This window comes from Crassostrea angulata, unplaced genomic scaffold (genome assembly GCF_025612915.1).
Source record: "Crassostrea angulata isolate pt1a10 unplaced genomic scaffold, ASM2561291v2 HiC_scaffold_113, whole genome shotgun sequence".
NCBI classification, from domain to species: domain Eukaryota; kingdom Metazoa; phylum Mollusca; class Bivalvia; order Ostreida; family Ostreidae; genus Magallana; species Magallana angulata.
The window spans coordinates 25,024-41,897 of record NW_026441668.1 but is presented as its reverse complement, the minus strand read 5'-3'; the positions used below and the strand labels follow the sequence as shown (position 1 = coordinate 41,897).

At 33.2% G+C, this 16,874-nt stretch overlaps 1 protein-coding gene and 1 long non-coding RNA gene across 2 annotated transcripts; both read left to right on the top strand.

Moving 5' to 3' along the window:
* The first annotated feature begins 3,057 nt into the window (after positions 1-3,057).
* On the top strand, positions 3,058-3,893 carry LOC128169279 (uncharacterized). Its single transcript, XR_008241517.1, has 2 exons — positions 3,058-3,281; positions 3,755-3,893. It is a non-coding gene; the product is annotated as an uncharacterized LOC128169279 (long non-coding RNA).
* A 4,102-nt stretch (positions 3,894-7,995) lies between these two features.
* LOC128169278 (uncharacterized) lies at positions 7,996-16,597 on the top strand. The gene is made up of 4 exons (XM_052835439.1): positions 7,996-8,132; positions 11,424-12,039; positions 12,125-12,172; positions 13,059-16,597. Exons 2-4 carry the CDS (start codon positions 11,457-11,459, stop codon positions 16,454-16,456), a joined length of 4,029 nt encoding a protein of 1,342 aa, XP_052691399.1. The 5' UTR covers positions 7,996-8,132; positions 11,424-11,456; the 3' UTR covers positions 16,457-16,597.
* The last annotated feature ends 277 nt before the right edge of the window (positions 16,598-16,874 follow it).

Genomic DNA, 16,874 nt, shown 5'->3' with positions numbered 1-16,874 from the left:
ATGAATGACCATCTTTAAGTTCTCCTTAAAGATAGCTTAAAGGTGTTTAAAGGTAGCTTAAAGGCGATCTTTAAGCCACCTTTAAGCTATATGTGCTGCTTAAAGGTGGCTAAAAGAAAGCGTAAATATGGCTTAAAGGCAGCTTAAAGACTATCTTTAAGCCAATTTTAAGCCACCTTTAAGGACAACTTATATATCCTTAATGTCCAAACTTCTTTAAGCCACCTTTAAGCTACCTTAAAGCCACCTTTAAGCCACCTTTAAGCCATTAATAAAAAATTAAATAAATAGTGTGCTTTATTTACCAACGAAATGTATTAACTTTATGAAAGAAAAGGTATTAAAAACGGTTTTTGTTCTAGAAAAAAAAATAAAAATAAAAAAAAGCCCATGGCGAGAATTAAACCCGGTTCCCTTTGTTTACTAGCATCACCTCACTTCCTCTGCGCCACTGTAACTTACATATTTAACGGGGGTTTTATATTCTATATATCAGTGGATATTGAATCAATGTATTGAATGTATTTACTTAAACAGATTTTTACAAACCATTCAGTTTGTAACAATCAATTATATCTTATTTATAAATTACATGCATGCATGTATTTAGAATGAACTACGGAACTTGGTCTTCAGTGAACAAAAATATGTTATACCTAAATCGAAACCGTTAGGCTCACTTGTAGGCTTTCTTAGTTAAAAACTTAAATCTGAGTAGATATACGTTCATCTAATTTATAGCTATAAAATGTAAGAAAGAAAATTAAATCATTTCTTTTACTAAATGCATTGAAACTCTTAAGGTATTTGCTCAATTTCCTGCAATTTCCCGGTTTTCATGATCGCGGCGCCGTTCCAGTATGTTTAAATATTTAATTGTATACATGGTTTTAAACTATCAATTCTATAACAAACAATATTACCAATTACGGGTGACGTATTTACTGCATGTGGCAATTGCAAATGATGTACACATATGCCTGTACGTACAATTGTATGATGTACCAGGCCGGGTATGTGCCATATTTTCCCTTATACATATATTTAAATAATTAACCCCTATTAATGATCACCGGTATATTAATTAATTAGCCTCAAGATTTTACCCTTACATACATGTATCGTTAATTTGTAGACGTAACATTTTTGAAACCCAGAGCTAGGAAATAATTCTGATAAAAGGAATTACAAATGTAAATTAACTTTTATTCACTAGACATATCGTATACTCGTACATACTAAGATTCAATGCCTTTAGAAACCCTGACGTGCATCTGGGCACACGACACACCTGTTGTGTATATCTTGTATATTCTGTGTTAGTTCCAGGGGTTTTCTTAAGTTGGACAAACAATAGACTTTAATTAGATATACACAAACCTGCACCTGGGCACACGACACAACTGTTGTGTATATCTTGTATATTCTGTGTTAGTTCCAGGGGTTTTCTTAAGTTGGACAAACAATAGACTTTAATTAGATATACACAAACGAACAAAACTATGTCTAGACAAACAAAGCAGTAATATCCTGCCCGATATAACAAAGGCAGTTGAGAGTCTTGTATCTAGCAGATCAAGAGTTAGACCTAGAAATATTGAAAATTGAAAAAAAAATACAAACCTTAAACCGATTATCAAATTAAATCATGCATTTTTGGTTCATTATCTTTATTTTGTTTCATAACCAAATGAACTAAGAGAGAGAGAGAGAGAGAGAGAGAGAGAGAGAGAGAGAGAGAGAGAGAGAGAGAGAGAGAGACAGAGAGACAGAGACAGAGAGACAGAGACAGAGAGAGACAGAGACAGAGAGAGACAGATAGAGAGACAGAGAGAGAGAGAGAAATTTCACCGATTAATTTATAATAGGAAACAAACATACTTTAATTAGTTTCATGCACAGATTAAGATACAAACACTGCGCTTACCCCTACAATAATTTTGAAACCCCAAAGAAATTATGAAGAATTTTATAACGGCAATCTGTGTCCATCGGAGCGGTGTTGATGATAGCGATCTGTGTTTAATGGAGCGACAATTAAAACCGCCTGGAACACCACCCCCTTCCTTGGAAATTATATTATGATTCGGATGACCCCCTCCCATCACTATAAAAGAGCTTTTTTCATTTAATATATGTTTTTATTGTTCAGCTTGATCAAACTTGACTTAAAGGGAACTTAAAGATGGTTTAAAGACAACTTAAAGGAAGCGTAAATGCCACACTTAAAGATGCTTAAAGGGGGCTTAAAGATGGCTTAAAGCTGACTTAAAGAAGTTTGAACATTAAGGATCTATAAGCTCAGCTTAAAGGTGACTTAAATGTGGCTTTAAGATGGTATATCCTTTAAGCCACCTTTACGCCACCTTTAAGGACTTGCTTAAAGATTGTTTTTCGCCCTGTGTGTCCTCATCTGTGAATTCCTCTTCGAGTCTTTGCCGTAATATTTCACATTGAAGATTCAGCTTGTGTAAGTATTTTTCAAAAGATTCCACAGAACAAAATGGGGATCCAGGAAATTCGGGCATCACACAAGATGTTGGCCCTGTCGTTAGCTCTGTGGTTTTTTTTTCGCCAAATCATCACTACATTTAATAACGTATCTCACACCTTTCTTGACCTAGAATGTTGACCTGTACATTGCGTATATGTTCTTCACTAAACGCCGACAAAAATATAATCTAATGTCAAACTGCACTTTGTTCTGTATTCCAATAGATGTATCAGGACATATGTGTAGAATTATACAGCTTCCGTCGATCGCTTTCGTGTATAACGGAATAGTGTTCCACATAACCTTTTCCAATTCTTTTCAGTTCAGCAAGGTGGGCCTTAAACGAGACGTTGGCATCACGAAAATCATATCCCTTTATAATGTTTATATCTCTATTAAATAAGAGACTGTGTAAATACCTGTTTGAAGCATGACTCATGTTTTCGAACAACGTCGCCTTATAATGTTCTCCATCTTGCCTGCGGGCACCGAAATAAAAAAGTGTCAACATTTCATATAGCCGAACTGGATTAAACAATTCAAAATTTTCATTCTGTTTGTTACATTTACGATGCTGTTTTAATTTGTTTTCTATTTTTAGTTATCCTGTACTGGACCTCTTATTCTATAACCCTTTCTGGTACCCCTCGATACCTGTATATATCCACCTGAGTTTAGGTTTTTGGGCCTCTTTGGACCGGGTAAAATCACCTGCACGTTCTTCCTGATATTATCAGTTTCGTTAGTTCAATTGTAAAAATTTTATTATACAGACACGGCTTCTGAGGTGAGTAAACCAATTTACTTATTCATTCTCATTCTATTTGTTTATTAAATGGTCCTGGGATAACTTTGTTGTTTCAATGTGTTTTATTTGTAATTTGTATTGTTTGAATGTCCCTTTCGTAAGTTATTCGTTTGTTATGTTCGTTATATAGTTCATTACTAGTATTTCTTTAGTTATCTATTGTCGTGAGTAGAGTATATTCATAGGGCTGCCGTAATTTGAGTAGTAATGTGTATGTCGTGTTTAGTGATTCTAACAGTGTAATTGGCAAGTAAATGTCGTTACAGTATTTTAAGTTACGTGTAAAGTAATTTGGTTTAGTATTATGTATCGTGAAATGCAAGTAAATGTAATGCAGCGCTGCCACGTGTACCACGTTGTCTCACTGTTATGTACGGTGGGTCATGTGGGTCATTACTTGTATGGAACTTTATGTGTATGTGTAACTTAATGTGTATGTTCTGTGTACGCAGGTCCCGAATATCGAACACTGATTGTGTTGTGTACAGGAATGGAGTGACCTGTGAAGTTCAGTGTACCAGTGTCCTGACGACGACTATCAGTCCATGAATTTGTTTGAAATTTCGTGTAATATAAATTGTGAAAACGTTACTTTTGGTGTTTTATTTTATAAATTCTGGGGGTGTTTTGAAGCCTGTCGGCCAGCCCGCAACACTGTTTTTTTTTCTTTTAGGCAAGCTTTCAATAAACGTGCAACCTTTATGTTGCTCTTCATGGTTTCCTTTGAATTAATAAGGTTTTTTTTCTTTTTAGCTCCCCTGGACCGAAGGTTCAAGTGAGCTTTTCTGATCACCTGTTGTCATTTGTTCGTCTGTCCGTCTATCTGTCCGTCTGTAAACTTTTGACAGTTTGACTTCTTCTCTAAAACCACTGTGCCAAATTTAACCAAACTTGATACAAACTTGGCGAGATAATCGCGAACTAGTGAGTATAGGGTGTGTGTCTTTAAAAATCGTGACCCTTGGACCAAAACTCGGGCCCCAGGTGCGGTTCAAAGTTTAACATAGAAATACGTAGGAAAAATGTTGGAAAAACTTTTTCTCGAGAAACACTGGGCGAGAAATGCCAATATTAAAACAAAAGCTTGTTGTTATAGTGAAAATTCTAAATTGTAAAAACTGTGACCCTCGGACCAAAACTTGGGACTCAGGCGGGGTTCAAAGTTTAACACAGAAATACGTAGGAAGAAATGTTTAAAAATTTTCTTCTCCAGAAAGACTGCGCCAGAAATGCCAATATTTACACAAAAACTTGTATATATAGTGAAGATTCTAAATTGTTAAAAGCTTAACCCTCGGACCAAATCTTGGACCCCAGGCGGGGTTCAAAGTTAAATACACAGAAATACGAAGGAAAAAATGTGTAAAAATCTTCTTCTCTAGAATTACTGCACAAAAAATACCAATATTTACACAGAGGCTTGTAAATGTAGTGAAAATTCTAAATTGTAAAAATTATGTCCCCCGGACCAGAACTTGGGCCCCAGGCGGGGTCAAAGTTTAACATAGGAATACGAAGGAAAATTGATTAAATGTCTTCTCCTCGAGAAACACTCCACCAGAAATGCAAATTTTTACACAAAGGCTTGAAAATATAGTAAAGATTCTAAATTTTAAAAATTGTGACCCTCGGACCAAAACTGGGGCCCCAGGCGGGGTTCAAAGTTTAACACAGAAATACGTAGAAAGAAATGATTAAAATCTTATTTAGATCAAAGTGCACTAGAAATGTACCTGCATGGCATGTTAATTATGCTGTAGAGTATAAGTGTTAGTCTATTTGATCGTGATAGCATTGTTTTTAAGCAAAAACTGATAGTGTATAATTGAGTTCAAAATTATATTTGATGATTGATGATTGTTGTATTTTGTAGGTCATGGCAAACACGAAAACCAAAAAAGCAAAGAAGGACCCCTATGACATATATCCATTGCGGGTTCGAGAAGAATCGGAGTGGGAAAAGCACGTCGTGAGTGTGGTACAAAACGAGGACAAAAACGGTTGAGTGCAGTCATTGTGAATATGCAACCAACAAAAAGAGCGACATGAACAGGCGCTGCGGACGAGCCATGACGGATACGCTAAAGCCGACACCAATAGTGAAGAAGACTGGGAGCAGTTTGATCCCGGGACTCTCTCGGATGTTGTGAGTGAAACGCCTTTTAAAAATTTTCGTTTGGTGACAAAGAAGTATCCAACGACACCTGATGCCGTCTACACTCCAGAAGTTGATGAACAAGCGCCATATGTTGCAATTTGCACCCGCTCCATTTAAGCATCCATTGACAACTTTGAGAGGGAATGTTCTATCGGGACCGGTTCTACTAGTATACAAGCTTGCAGCGTGCGGGTATCTCTCTCTTCCATTGGAGTAAATAAAAGTATTCAGACTCTTCGCTGTGAACAAGTAGAGCACACTACTCAAACCGAGGGTCAAAAAGAAGTGTCTTGATCGTATAGTCAGAAAGACTTTTGTAATTTGTGAATTTATACATTTCCTATTTTGTTTTCTTTATTGCTTATAGCATCGAAAATGCGAGACGCATTTCTTGGAGGCGTGGGTAGTGAAAAAAAATAATGAAAATCAATAAATCCCTTCGGTTCTCTAGAATAAATTTTATGACTTCCTGGTTTGAACTCCCCTTTACTAAAATTACTCAAACTTCCATGGTTAAAGAGCTGATTAAAGAAAATATTCGACATTGTTTGTGCATATATATATATATATATATATATATATATATATATATATATATATATATATATATATATATATATATATATATATATATATAGATATATATATATATATGTCTTTTTGTCGGTGTATACACTTGTCTGTACATATGAATGTTTATCTGCGATATGTGACTGTGTTTATATCTCTATCTTATTTGAAATGAATATGTGATATGTATGCACTGTAACCTAATTATATGAAAAGATGTGAATTTACACGTGAAAGTTTGAATAATAAAAAAAAAATTAAAACTGAATTGAAAGTTTATCCAATAGTATTATATGATATAATATAATGAATTAAAGTCAATTAATATGCTTTGAGATATCAATGCAATGGTATGAGATTTCAATGCTATATTTTGAAATTTACATAATATAATATGTTATGTTATGAAGTATGTTGTGTGTTGATATATGCTTGAATTAAATGGACTCTCTAGAATATAAAAATAAGTTCGATTAAAAACAGCAATAGTTTTCTTTTCAGTCAATCTGTCAAACTGTTCATGTGCCAGAGGTCTTGTCTACTCTTAATTTCTTCTCTGTTAATATTTTGTATGCCTAAGAAATGAGATACAGAGGATTTCATGAGCGCTGTCAGAACAGATTTAACTGTACTGCAGAGTGATGATTTGAACATTCGAAAAATGGCTGCAAGTCAAGTAGATGATTGGACATGTCAGACTTTAATTTTAGAATTTTTTAAAAAGTCATTCTAGTGCCTCAGTTTTGAGTGTTTCGGATTTCATTTTTTTTAAAATTAAGATCTTCAGAGTTTTCATTCGATATGCCTGTTGAAACCACTAATTAAGTAAAACCAGCATTGAAATGAATTATTTGAATAGTGGTTAGGGATGTATTTTATTTTAAGGGGCACTTTGCAACCACTATTGAAAAACAACCACAATTGAAATAATTATTTCAATGGTCCTAGTTAATAAATAATATTATCATTCAGTGTATATTTCCCCTTATGTTTGGATTTGGAAATATGCGACTTTCAATTTCATGTGAATGCACGTTGCGTATTTATGCACATTAAGCACAAATACATACGTCATCACGCATTTTGAGTATATTTATTATTGTAAGATTGAATTTAACGTTCAAACTATGTATCAAGTGAAAAATAAAAGTTAAAAATAAACATTTATCTAAACTTTATAACCCTTATCTATGTGTGGAGGTGAGGTGGGAAGAGAGTACTTAAAAAAACTCTTTTATAATCGTATTTTGTTATTCTTACTCGCAATTCTTGCATCCCTCCTAAACAGTTGGAGCAACATTTGCGAGTAGGTTTTTTTTGCTATTGTAAATATATAAGAAATATGACTGCCTCGACAACACTTGGGGTAGTCCCTCAAACCTTTGTACCTAATTAAAATAATCATACACCGATTAAAAAAACGTAAATAGAGTCATTTCTGACCGTTCGATCTCCGTTAGCTGAACTAAAGTGAAAACTAACTTTGAAATGTGCATTTGTTGTAAAGGCGTTTGTTTTTCAACCGTCCAAATTAATATCTTTTAGATTCGTCTGCAAGAATTACAATCGCATGTTCTTTCTTTGTTTAAAGCGGTTGTTTTTCAAGCGCGCAAATAATAATGTTGCAGATTCACTTGCTGCAAGATTATAATTGTGAAGTTTGAACCAGAGTTATCGTTCCTGCCAAAAATAATCATAATGTTTCTCTGGCTACGATCATTAGAATGTTGACTCCGAATTAGATCAAAATTATCGCTGGATGACATTTTTAATATATTGAACCAGGACACAATAATGATTTGATGATCAAAATTAATTATGTTGGGAATAATTTTTTTACAAAGTTAAAATCAAAATTATTCAGGAAAGGGAAGTTTTGGTTGAATTATTATTTTGGTCAACTACAAAGGAAACGCAAAAATAATGTGAGGGTACCCTGTGGCTCTCCATAGTTTTGATAAGTTCGGCATTTAAAACGAAAATGCCAATCTTAATAGGAAATAGTTGAGCAATGAAACTGAAAATGTTACCAAGCAGAACAAACTAACGGACAATATTAGGAAATAGATTGATTTCTTTCAGCATCATTCATTGAAAATACAGTAAGTAATTAGTAATTATGCAACAGTTCTTTAATTACATATTTAAAGATGTATATAAATAACAGTAATGTTTATTACAGAAACACTCTATTTATGGGTGCCATTTTGCTTCCAACCTTTGACTTGCGATCCCTATACATGATATTTTAATAACTTGAAGATAAACAAATTGATAAATGCATTGAAGTAGCAACTGTATATAAAAAATTTAAGCAAGGTTTATTTGATAGTATTTTTCTAAGCAGTCAATTATTTACGCCTGAGGTGCTGATAGCTATAGGAATAAATTTGCCTAAAACAATACAAGCTATCACAGACTTCAAAAGTCCAATCACCGACCCTAGTCAGTCAGTAGGGGATAAAATCGCTGTCATTTTATATATTATTTATAATGAATCAATAATAAAAAACTTTTATAAACCACAAGATAGATGTCCTCACGTAAGATAACACTTTAAAAAATGCATTGCATCAAGAAATGATAACAGAGGGATCAAACAACAACAGTTTTAATCTACAATTAAGTTATGCTTGATAAAATGTGTTTTTTCGATTGAGAATCTGTAGACTGATTATCCAGAAAAATTTACCGGACTTATAAGAATGTCAACGGCAAAATCTTCAAAATAAATCTAAAAAAGGCAACTGACTTATAAGCAATACTTATAGGCGAGTATATACGGTACTTAGTAATTTCTGAAACAGTTCTGCAATATTGTGAGAGTACCTTACGGCTTTCCATACTATTGATTAGTTCGGCATTTGAAACGAAAGTGCCTAAATAAATGGATAATAGCTGAGCAATGAAACTAAAAAATGCTACAAAGCAGATCAAACTAACAGATAATAGTATGAAATAGATTGATTTCTTTCACCATTATTGGAAATACAGTAAGTACTTAGTAATTTCTGTAACAGTTCTGAAATATTGTGAAGGTACCCTACGACTTTCCATAGTAATGATGAGTTAGGCATTTAAGGTAGCTCCATACTCGTAAAATTCTCTGAGGAAAGTTGAAAAACTGAACTGATTTCGACTTAATAGACTTAAATGTCATCAATTGTTAGGAAAAAATATACATGTCATCACACTTTTTGAGATGCCAGATAAACATAAACTAAAGCATATTTTAGCATTAGAAAAAATGTATTTTTTTTTTGTTAAAAGTAAAAACTTATAGGCAGATATTTGTTTTTCTTCTTTAATTTTAATGTCAACTTTATCAGAAAACTAAAATTACAAAAATATTTTAAAATTAATCGTTGGAATAAGAAAAACTATAGCATTTAGACATACAACTGAGAGAAAAGTCAGAAAAAGAGTTATTTCCCCTTTGCATAGATAAAATATATAAAAATTTGGAAATTTAGTATAAAGTTAAGTGCGAAAATATCTTGAACCTACCAATAATTCTAATTACATCCATGTGGTTATATTCACATAAAATAAAAAAAAACTATCTTGCACAATTTTTAAAGAATTCAAAGTTTTACAAAAAAGTGTGACGTCACAGAACACTGGATCTACTTTAAAACGAAAAAACCTATCTGATTCGATAATAGTTAAGAATAGAAATTTTTAAAAAGTTACCAAGTAGAACAAACTAACGGACAATTACATAAAATAGAATGATTTCTTTCAACATCATTGGAAATACAGTAAGTAATTAGTGATATCTGCAACAGTTCTTCAATTATATATTTAAAGATTTGTTTATTATAAAAACACTAAATAAAATAAAATGAAAAGAATGTGCGTTTTAGGTAACATTTTGCGTCTGATTGTATTTAGATTTGTATTGTTAGAAATAAGTAACTGGGTGCTGTTATCTCCATCGTATTTGGAATGTCAATAAACGTCATTAATGAATATTCTTAAACATTTGTAATGCAACCTGACGTGAACTAAATTATCTCGTTAACTTGTATAGATATAAACATTACACCACCTAATTAAACAAAAGGCACTTGAGCCGCATCGCTCACCTGATTAAAATCGGCCACACCCTTAACCTACGCATCGTCGAAAACTCATAGATATATGTTTGCTGTTTCAGTGGTTGTTAGGCCATATCTTAAGGATCAAGATGCTTGAATACTTATAATATTGCAAATGTTAAAACCACGAATTTCTAATTAAGAATATATAAACACTTTGCCCTCATGTTCCCTCATTGATTTTTGAATCTCTCTTGAAGGCGGATCATGTACGGATCATGTACAAATTCTAAATTGTATTTCTATATACTGTAGTTATCTCATTGAGGTCCCAGTCCAAGTAATTTTAGAATAAAAAAAATCACTCTTAGCTATTTTAATGACTTGATACTTTGCAATTACCTTAACATGGTGTGAACATGGCGTTTGGCTCTGGCAATTTCACATTCAGATTCAATTTCGACTTAAGTATTCAGAAAATATGTCGGTTTTATTAGTTCACCTGAGTCACTCAGGTGACCGAATGCAATTGGTCTTCGTCCGTCGTCGTGTATCGTGCGTTAAAATTTTTACATTTTTAACTTCTTTTTAAACACCACAATGCCAATTGTTTCCATTTTTTGTGTGAAGCATACAATTTCATGATCTCATGATCCAACTCCTTTCCAATCCCGCAATACCCACATCAAAAAAGTCTGACAGATACATATTCTTGATGCATGTTTTGTAAATAAAAACCGGTATTTTAGCTTTTTCATACAATATTGTAACAAAGTATAGCCTTTTAGTTCCTCATAAGTATAATCTAAGTGTTGATTTCTACTGATTTTTATCATAACTTGTGAACCCGTTTTATGACCCCCTGGTGATAAAGATTTAAACAAACTTAAATTAACTTATCTCAGAAAGATTAAATTTTGATATCACATAATATTTGGTTTTCAGAAGATTTTTGTTGTACCCATTCCTACTTCCACCCTCTCCAAATTATCTTTCCCTTTAAAGTAATCTGACTTTTCATTGAAACAAACCTGAAATCTTAAGTATGTTATGGGCTAAGTGTTTCTGAAAAAGAAGTTAAAATGTGAAAAGCTTATGTCGACGACAATGACAACAATGATGTCGATGATATACAAAACAAGTGTTCATCAGAAAAGTGACTTTAACGTTTGGCTAATTGTTTTACTGATTCAATATTTGTTAAAATAATCATATGACTGTTATACATTATAGGGATGTAAATCAATGACGACAATGATGTCGATGATGTTTAATATATAAAGAATAGAGAATTATGTAATGACATCATTAAAAGTTTTCAAAAGAAACAACATTTTTTAATTTCATTTTTAGAATCCCTTGGATTGTACTATTTAAGAACGAAAGATGTCAAATTCAAAGTTTAAGTTAACTGGAGAAAACACAAACCTGGCTCGTGTGGCTCAGCTGATATTGGGTCCATGCACTAACGTACTACGTGATGTTCTTAGGAAGGAAATTTCTCCCTCCAATTTGGAGACGAAAGTCAGAGCTTATATTGCTAAAACAAAGAAACCACTGATCAACCAACACCAAGAGACACTCGTCTACAGTAAAGATTACTTAAAATTCGATGTTACGTTACTGTACTTTTTATTACGGAATATGTGCTCGATCAAACCGCATTCAAACAAGTGGGGAAACAACCCACATCATGGAGATAAAAGTGTGTCAGGAAACATCGAACGGATTCGTCTGATAAGAAATGAATATGGACATAATTCGGAAAGATCTATCTCCGATAAAGACTTTAAAATAAAATACAAATATATTAAGGGCATTGTCCGAGAGTTGGAGAACTACTTAGGTAGTTCTACTAAATACCAGGACGAAGTAAAGGAACTGAAAACTTGTACCATGGATCCTACACAAAGCGAAAAAAATATCAAAGAGCTTCTTGACCTCCATAAAAAAATCAAAGATATTTCAGGTATTTTTATTTGCGCTGTTAAAAAGCAAAAAAGATGTTTGTTGAAACATAAAAAATATGTTTTACACATAATTTTATATTTCAGGGGATGTCGAAGAAATGAAGAAGAAAGTTCTTCCTTGGAATATAAAAGGTAAAATTCTCTAAAATTATTAATAAATAGTTGAGTTTTAATTTAATCAAATTTAAATTTAAATTGAAAATAAGAAAAATATATTAAAAAAATAAAAATTATATATAAACAGCTTCATGAAAAAAATACAGCAATAGGTTCGATACGATGTTCATGTTGAATACAATACAACCTACACAATGAGAGGGTACAATGAGATGGTTAGTTGATAAAATAAATGTATGGATATCCTCATTGTTGCGTGTAATTAACATGCTTCAATACATATAATCTTCTCATATATTGTGGGTCTGCTATGATATGTGCGCTCATTATGGTGTAATGTTCCAATCAAGTTTAAAAACACATGGCACCATCACCACCCCTGTACACATTTTAGGAAGTATGCTGAATTTCTAATGAAAACAGAATATTAAGGTACTATGCATCCCCCATAAATAGAATTTTGAAGATGAGAAGGTAACAGTTTATGAATATTAATCGTTTTTGTTGTCACTAACACTCCTTTCTTAAGAATAAAATATGGCATATGGAAGTGTGTTTTAGCGGCAAGTTGGCGCAAGGACATGCAATATTAATCTACAGACAAATGTCAGAGTAAAATGGTTTATACAATTGTTGCACAAGTCCTTAACAAAGATTAATTTAAGCAAAAAATCGACAAAAATATACTGAAAAAATCCAGAGTATAATCACAACCTAATCATCATCTTGGTGCAATTGATTTCACAATTGCTGGTTATTGATATATCAATGTTTTGATTTATTTCTGTCAATGTTGATATGTTATAATTACTAAACGCTGAGAGTAGATACTGCAGTTAACTACTGAATTCAGAAACTATTGTTTGTTTTTAACAGCTTATATTTGATTTATTTTTCTCAGTTATATATGAAAAGGACGTCCTTAAATGGAAAGAAGATGACAGTTTTTTTGTTGAAACTCACAACTTCCAAGCGATGCTAAATCAAGTTAGACAACAGCCGTTTGTGACGTTTGTTGGTGTCCCAGGCTCAGGAAAAACGGCTACAGCTCGTCATATAGCCCTTCTACTGCAAGAGAAAGATGGGTATGGAATAGTATCAACCAAAAACATAAATAACATTGAAATGTATCGTGACCCCCGCAATCCACAAGTGTTTGTTATTGATGATGTCCTAGGTGTGTTTGGGTTTGATATGAAGGAACTTGAGAAGCTAACGATGTATAAAGATAGATTAAATGAACCTACAATGCCAGAGACCAAGGTTCTTATGACATGCCGGGAGGTAGTTTTCAAACATGAAGCTTACTCAGGATCCATTTTGTCATATAAAAATCACGTAGTTCAGTTACACAGTGAAGAAAATGCTTTAAATGATCAAGATAAATATGATTTATTTGCAAAGTACAACTTAGATAAAGATTTGTTATCAGCAGACACTTTGTCAAAAATATCGAAAAGTTTTCCATATCTATGCAAACTGTTTTCAAGAAAGGAAGAGTTAGGACATTATGGGCCACAGTTTTTTATTTCACCTGTTCCATGTATATTGGAACTTCTGGACATCATGAAAATAAGAAACAAGTTTCATTATGTTTCATTAGTTGTATTAATGACCAATCAAAATTCATTGTCAGAAAAAGATTTTAACAACGAAAACACGACGTACTTTGGTCAAATGAAGTTCCAGGTTTTAAAAAGATGTAAAGTTGATCCTACGACCTGTAGTTTTTATTTTATTGATGCATTGACTGAAATGGAAGGGACTTACACTGAGCAAAGTCAAAGTGAGTTTAAATTTATTCACGATTCCATGCTTGAAATTATTGCCTATCATTTTGGTCGTCACTTTCCAGAGCTAATTTTGCAATATATGGATAGTGATTACATTGCTAACTATATCAAACCAGACAAAAACAAATGTAGGAAACGTAAAAGAGAAGAAGACAACTTAGAACAAACAGTCGATGCGAAGGAAGACAGTTATACAGTTGCCGACAAAGAATATGTGCATGATTTATGTATAAAACTACAGGAGTCCCATTACCATTTACTTGCTGATCGTTTGTTTGAAGATATACATAGAGGCGAGTTGTTTAATGTTTTTGGAAACGAAGCGTTAAAAAATCCATTGGTGCTTCAAACTTTTTTGGATGTGATGAAGAGTAAGCCTTATTCAGAATTGTTCACCGTATTTCTGTCAGAGTTAGAAGAACAACAAGTTAAACAAGCAAAAACATCTAAAAAACATTTCTTCTCGAGCAAGAGCTATAATTTGCTCATGAATTCAAAATGGATTAACAAATATGAATTTTACACGTGTGCTCGTGCCATTGACTGGGTTATATTCTATGGACACAATCAAATTTTACAGTTTATCATAGATCAGATAATAAAAAACACAAAAACGGTCAATGACCTATTTCGAACTCTTTTCAACATTCGATCGGATGACTATTGTACTACAGAGCAGGGTACAGATTGTAATAAAAGAAACGAATCAGATATTGATAAAAACAGTGCAGGGAGATGTGATGTGTCAGAAGATGAATCTTGGTCCGATTTATGCTCCGAAAGCGGCGATCAATTTTTTGGGAACGAACAAGTCTTTATTGAGAAGCGCCGCTTACTTAATCTTAGTTGTTATAGTGGTGACCTTCTGACTTTCCAAACTTTACTTCCATATTGTGATAAAGATGTCCTTTTTTCTAAACCATCGTGGAAAGACGACTTTGATGATGGTGGGAATATATCTGATCCACCAATTGTTGTTGCAAGCAAAACTGGACACTTGAATATACTTCTTGAGCTGTTAAGCCTTGGTGCAAATGTAAATGACGACAGCTATTGTGATAAATCACTGGTTGTTGCATGTTCAAAAGGACATTTAAATATAGTAATTGAATTGTTAAAACATAAAACAAATGTCAATACAACAGATTATAATAGTACCCCACTCATTGCCGCGTGTTTAAAAGGGTATTATGATATTGTACTTGAATTGATAAAACACGGAGGAGATGTCAACATCACAGTTTCTCGTTATTCACCAATTATTGCCGCCTGTTTAGGCGGACATACAGTTGTTGTAACTGAATTGATAAAACAAGGAGCAGATGTCAATATCACAGTTTCTGGTTGTTCACCACTTATTGCTGCCTGTTCAGAGGGACATCTTGGTATAGTTCTTCAATTGTTAAAACATGGAGCAGATGTAAATACGGAAGTTTTTTATCAATCACCCCTTACAGCTGCGTGTTCTATAGATTTTTTTAAAAAGGGAAACAATTTGTTAAGACACGGTGAAGGTGTCGATAGCGGATATTTAAGAGATGAATCCAAATATGCTGCATGCTCAAAAGTCCAGTTAGATATGATACACGAACTCTTGAAATATAAAGCAGATGTCAATATCAAAACCTGTCGAACTTCACCTCTTATTGCTGCTTGTTCAAATAGAAATATAAATATATCTACTGTACGAGAATTGATAAAACATGGAGCAGATGTCAATCTGACAGTTACGAAAAGGTCCCCACTCATCGCTGCATGTAAAGAAGGACGAGTTGATGTAGTACTTGAATTGTTAAAACAAGGAGCAGATGTCAATATCACAGTTTCTGGTTGTTCACCACTTATTTCTGCATGTTCACCACTTATTTCTGCATGTTCAGAGGGACATCTTGATATAGTTTGTCAATTGTTAAAACATGGAGCAGATGTAAATATGGAAGTGTCTTATTATTCACCCCTTACAGCTGCGTGTTCTATAGATTTTTTTAAAAAGGGAAACAATTTGTTAAGACAAGGTAAAGGTGTCGATACCGGATATTTAATAGATAAATCCAAATATGCTGCATGCTCAAAAGTCCAGTTAGATATGATACACGAACTCTTGAAATATAATGCAGATGTCAATATCAAAACCTGTCGAACTTCACCACTTATTGCTGTTTGTTCAAATAAATATATAAATGAAGGTGCTGTACGAGAATTGTTAAAACATGGCGCAGATGTCAATTTGACTAATACTTATTGTTCCCCACTCATCGCTGCATGTAGAACAGGACGTTTTGATTTAGTAAATGCATTGTTAAAACATGGAGCAGATGCAAATCTCATAGTTTCTGACAATTTACCACTTATTGCTGCATGTTCGGAAGGACATTTAAATATAGTCCTTGAATTGTTAAAACATGGAGCAGATGTGAATGCCATGGTTTCTAATAAGATGTCAATATCAAAGTTTTTAATAATTCACCCCTTATTGCTGCATGTTCAAAAGGACATTTTGATATAGTACTCGAGTTGTTAAAATATGAAGCAGATGTCAATATCACAGTTTCTGATAATTCACCTCTTATTGCTGCATGTGGAAAAGGACATTTAGATATAGTACTTGAATTGTTAAAACATGGGGCAGATGTCATTGTTATATATTCTGATAATTCACCTCTTATTGCTGCCTGTACAAAAGGAAATTTAAATGTCGTTCTTGAATTGTTAAGACATGGTGCAGATGTCAATCTCACAGTTTCTGATAATTCACCCCTTATTGCTGCATGTGCTAAAGGACATTTAGATGTTGTTTTTGAATTGTTAAAACATGGGGCATATGTTTATAATACATATTCTGATATTTCCCGATACATTGTTCAATAGGGACGTTTATGTAATGTTCTTGAACTGTTAAATCATGGAGCAGATAACAGTTTCCG

What these genes read in the sequence shown, in the direction of transcription:
- LOC128169278 (XM_052835439.1), top strand. Translation starts at nt 11,457, where the DNA reads ATGTCAAATTCAAAGTTTAAGTTAACTGGAGAAAACACAAACCTGGCT. An exon ending in AAAAATCAAAGATATTTCAG is followed by an intron (nt 12,040 to 12,124) that starts GTATTTTTATTT and finishes TTTATATTTCAG; the next exon opens with GGGATGTCGAAGAAATGAAG. An exon ending in TCTTCCTTGGAATATAAAAG is followed by an intron (nt 12,173 to 13,058) that starts GTAAAATTCTCT and finishes TATTTTTCTCAG; the next exon opens with TTATATATGAAAAGGACGTC.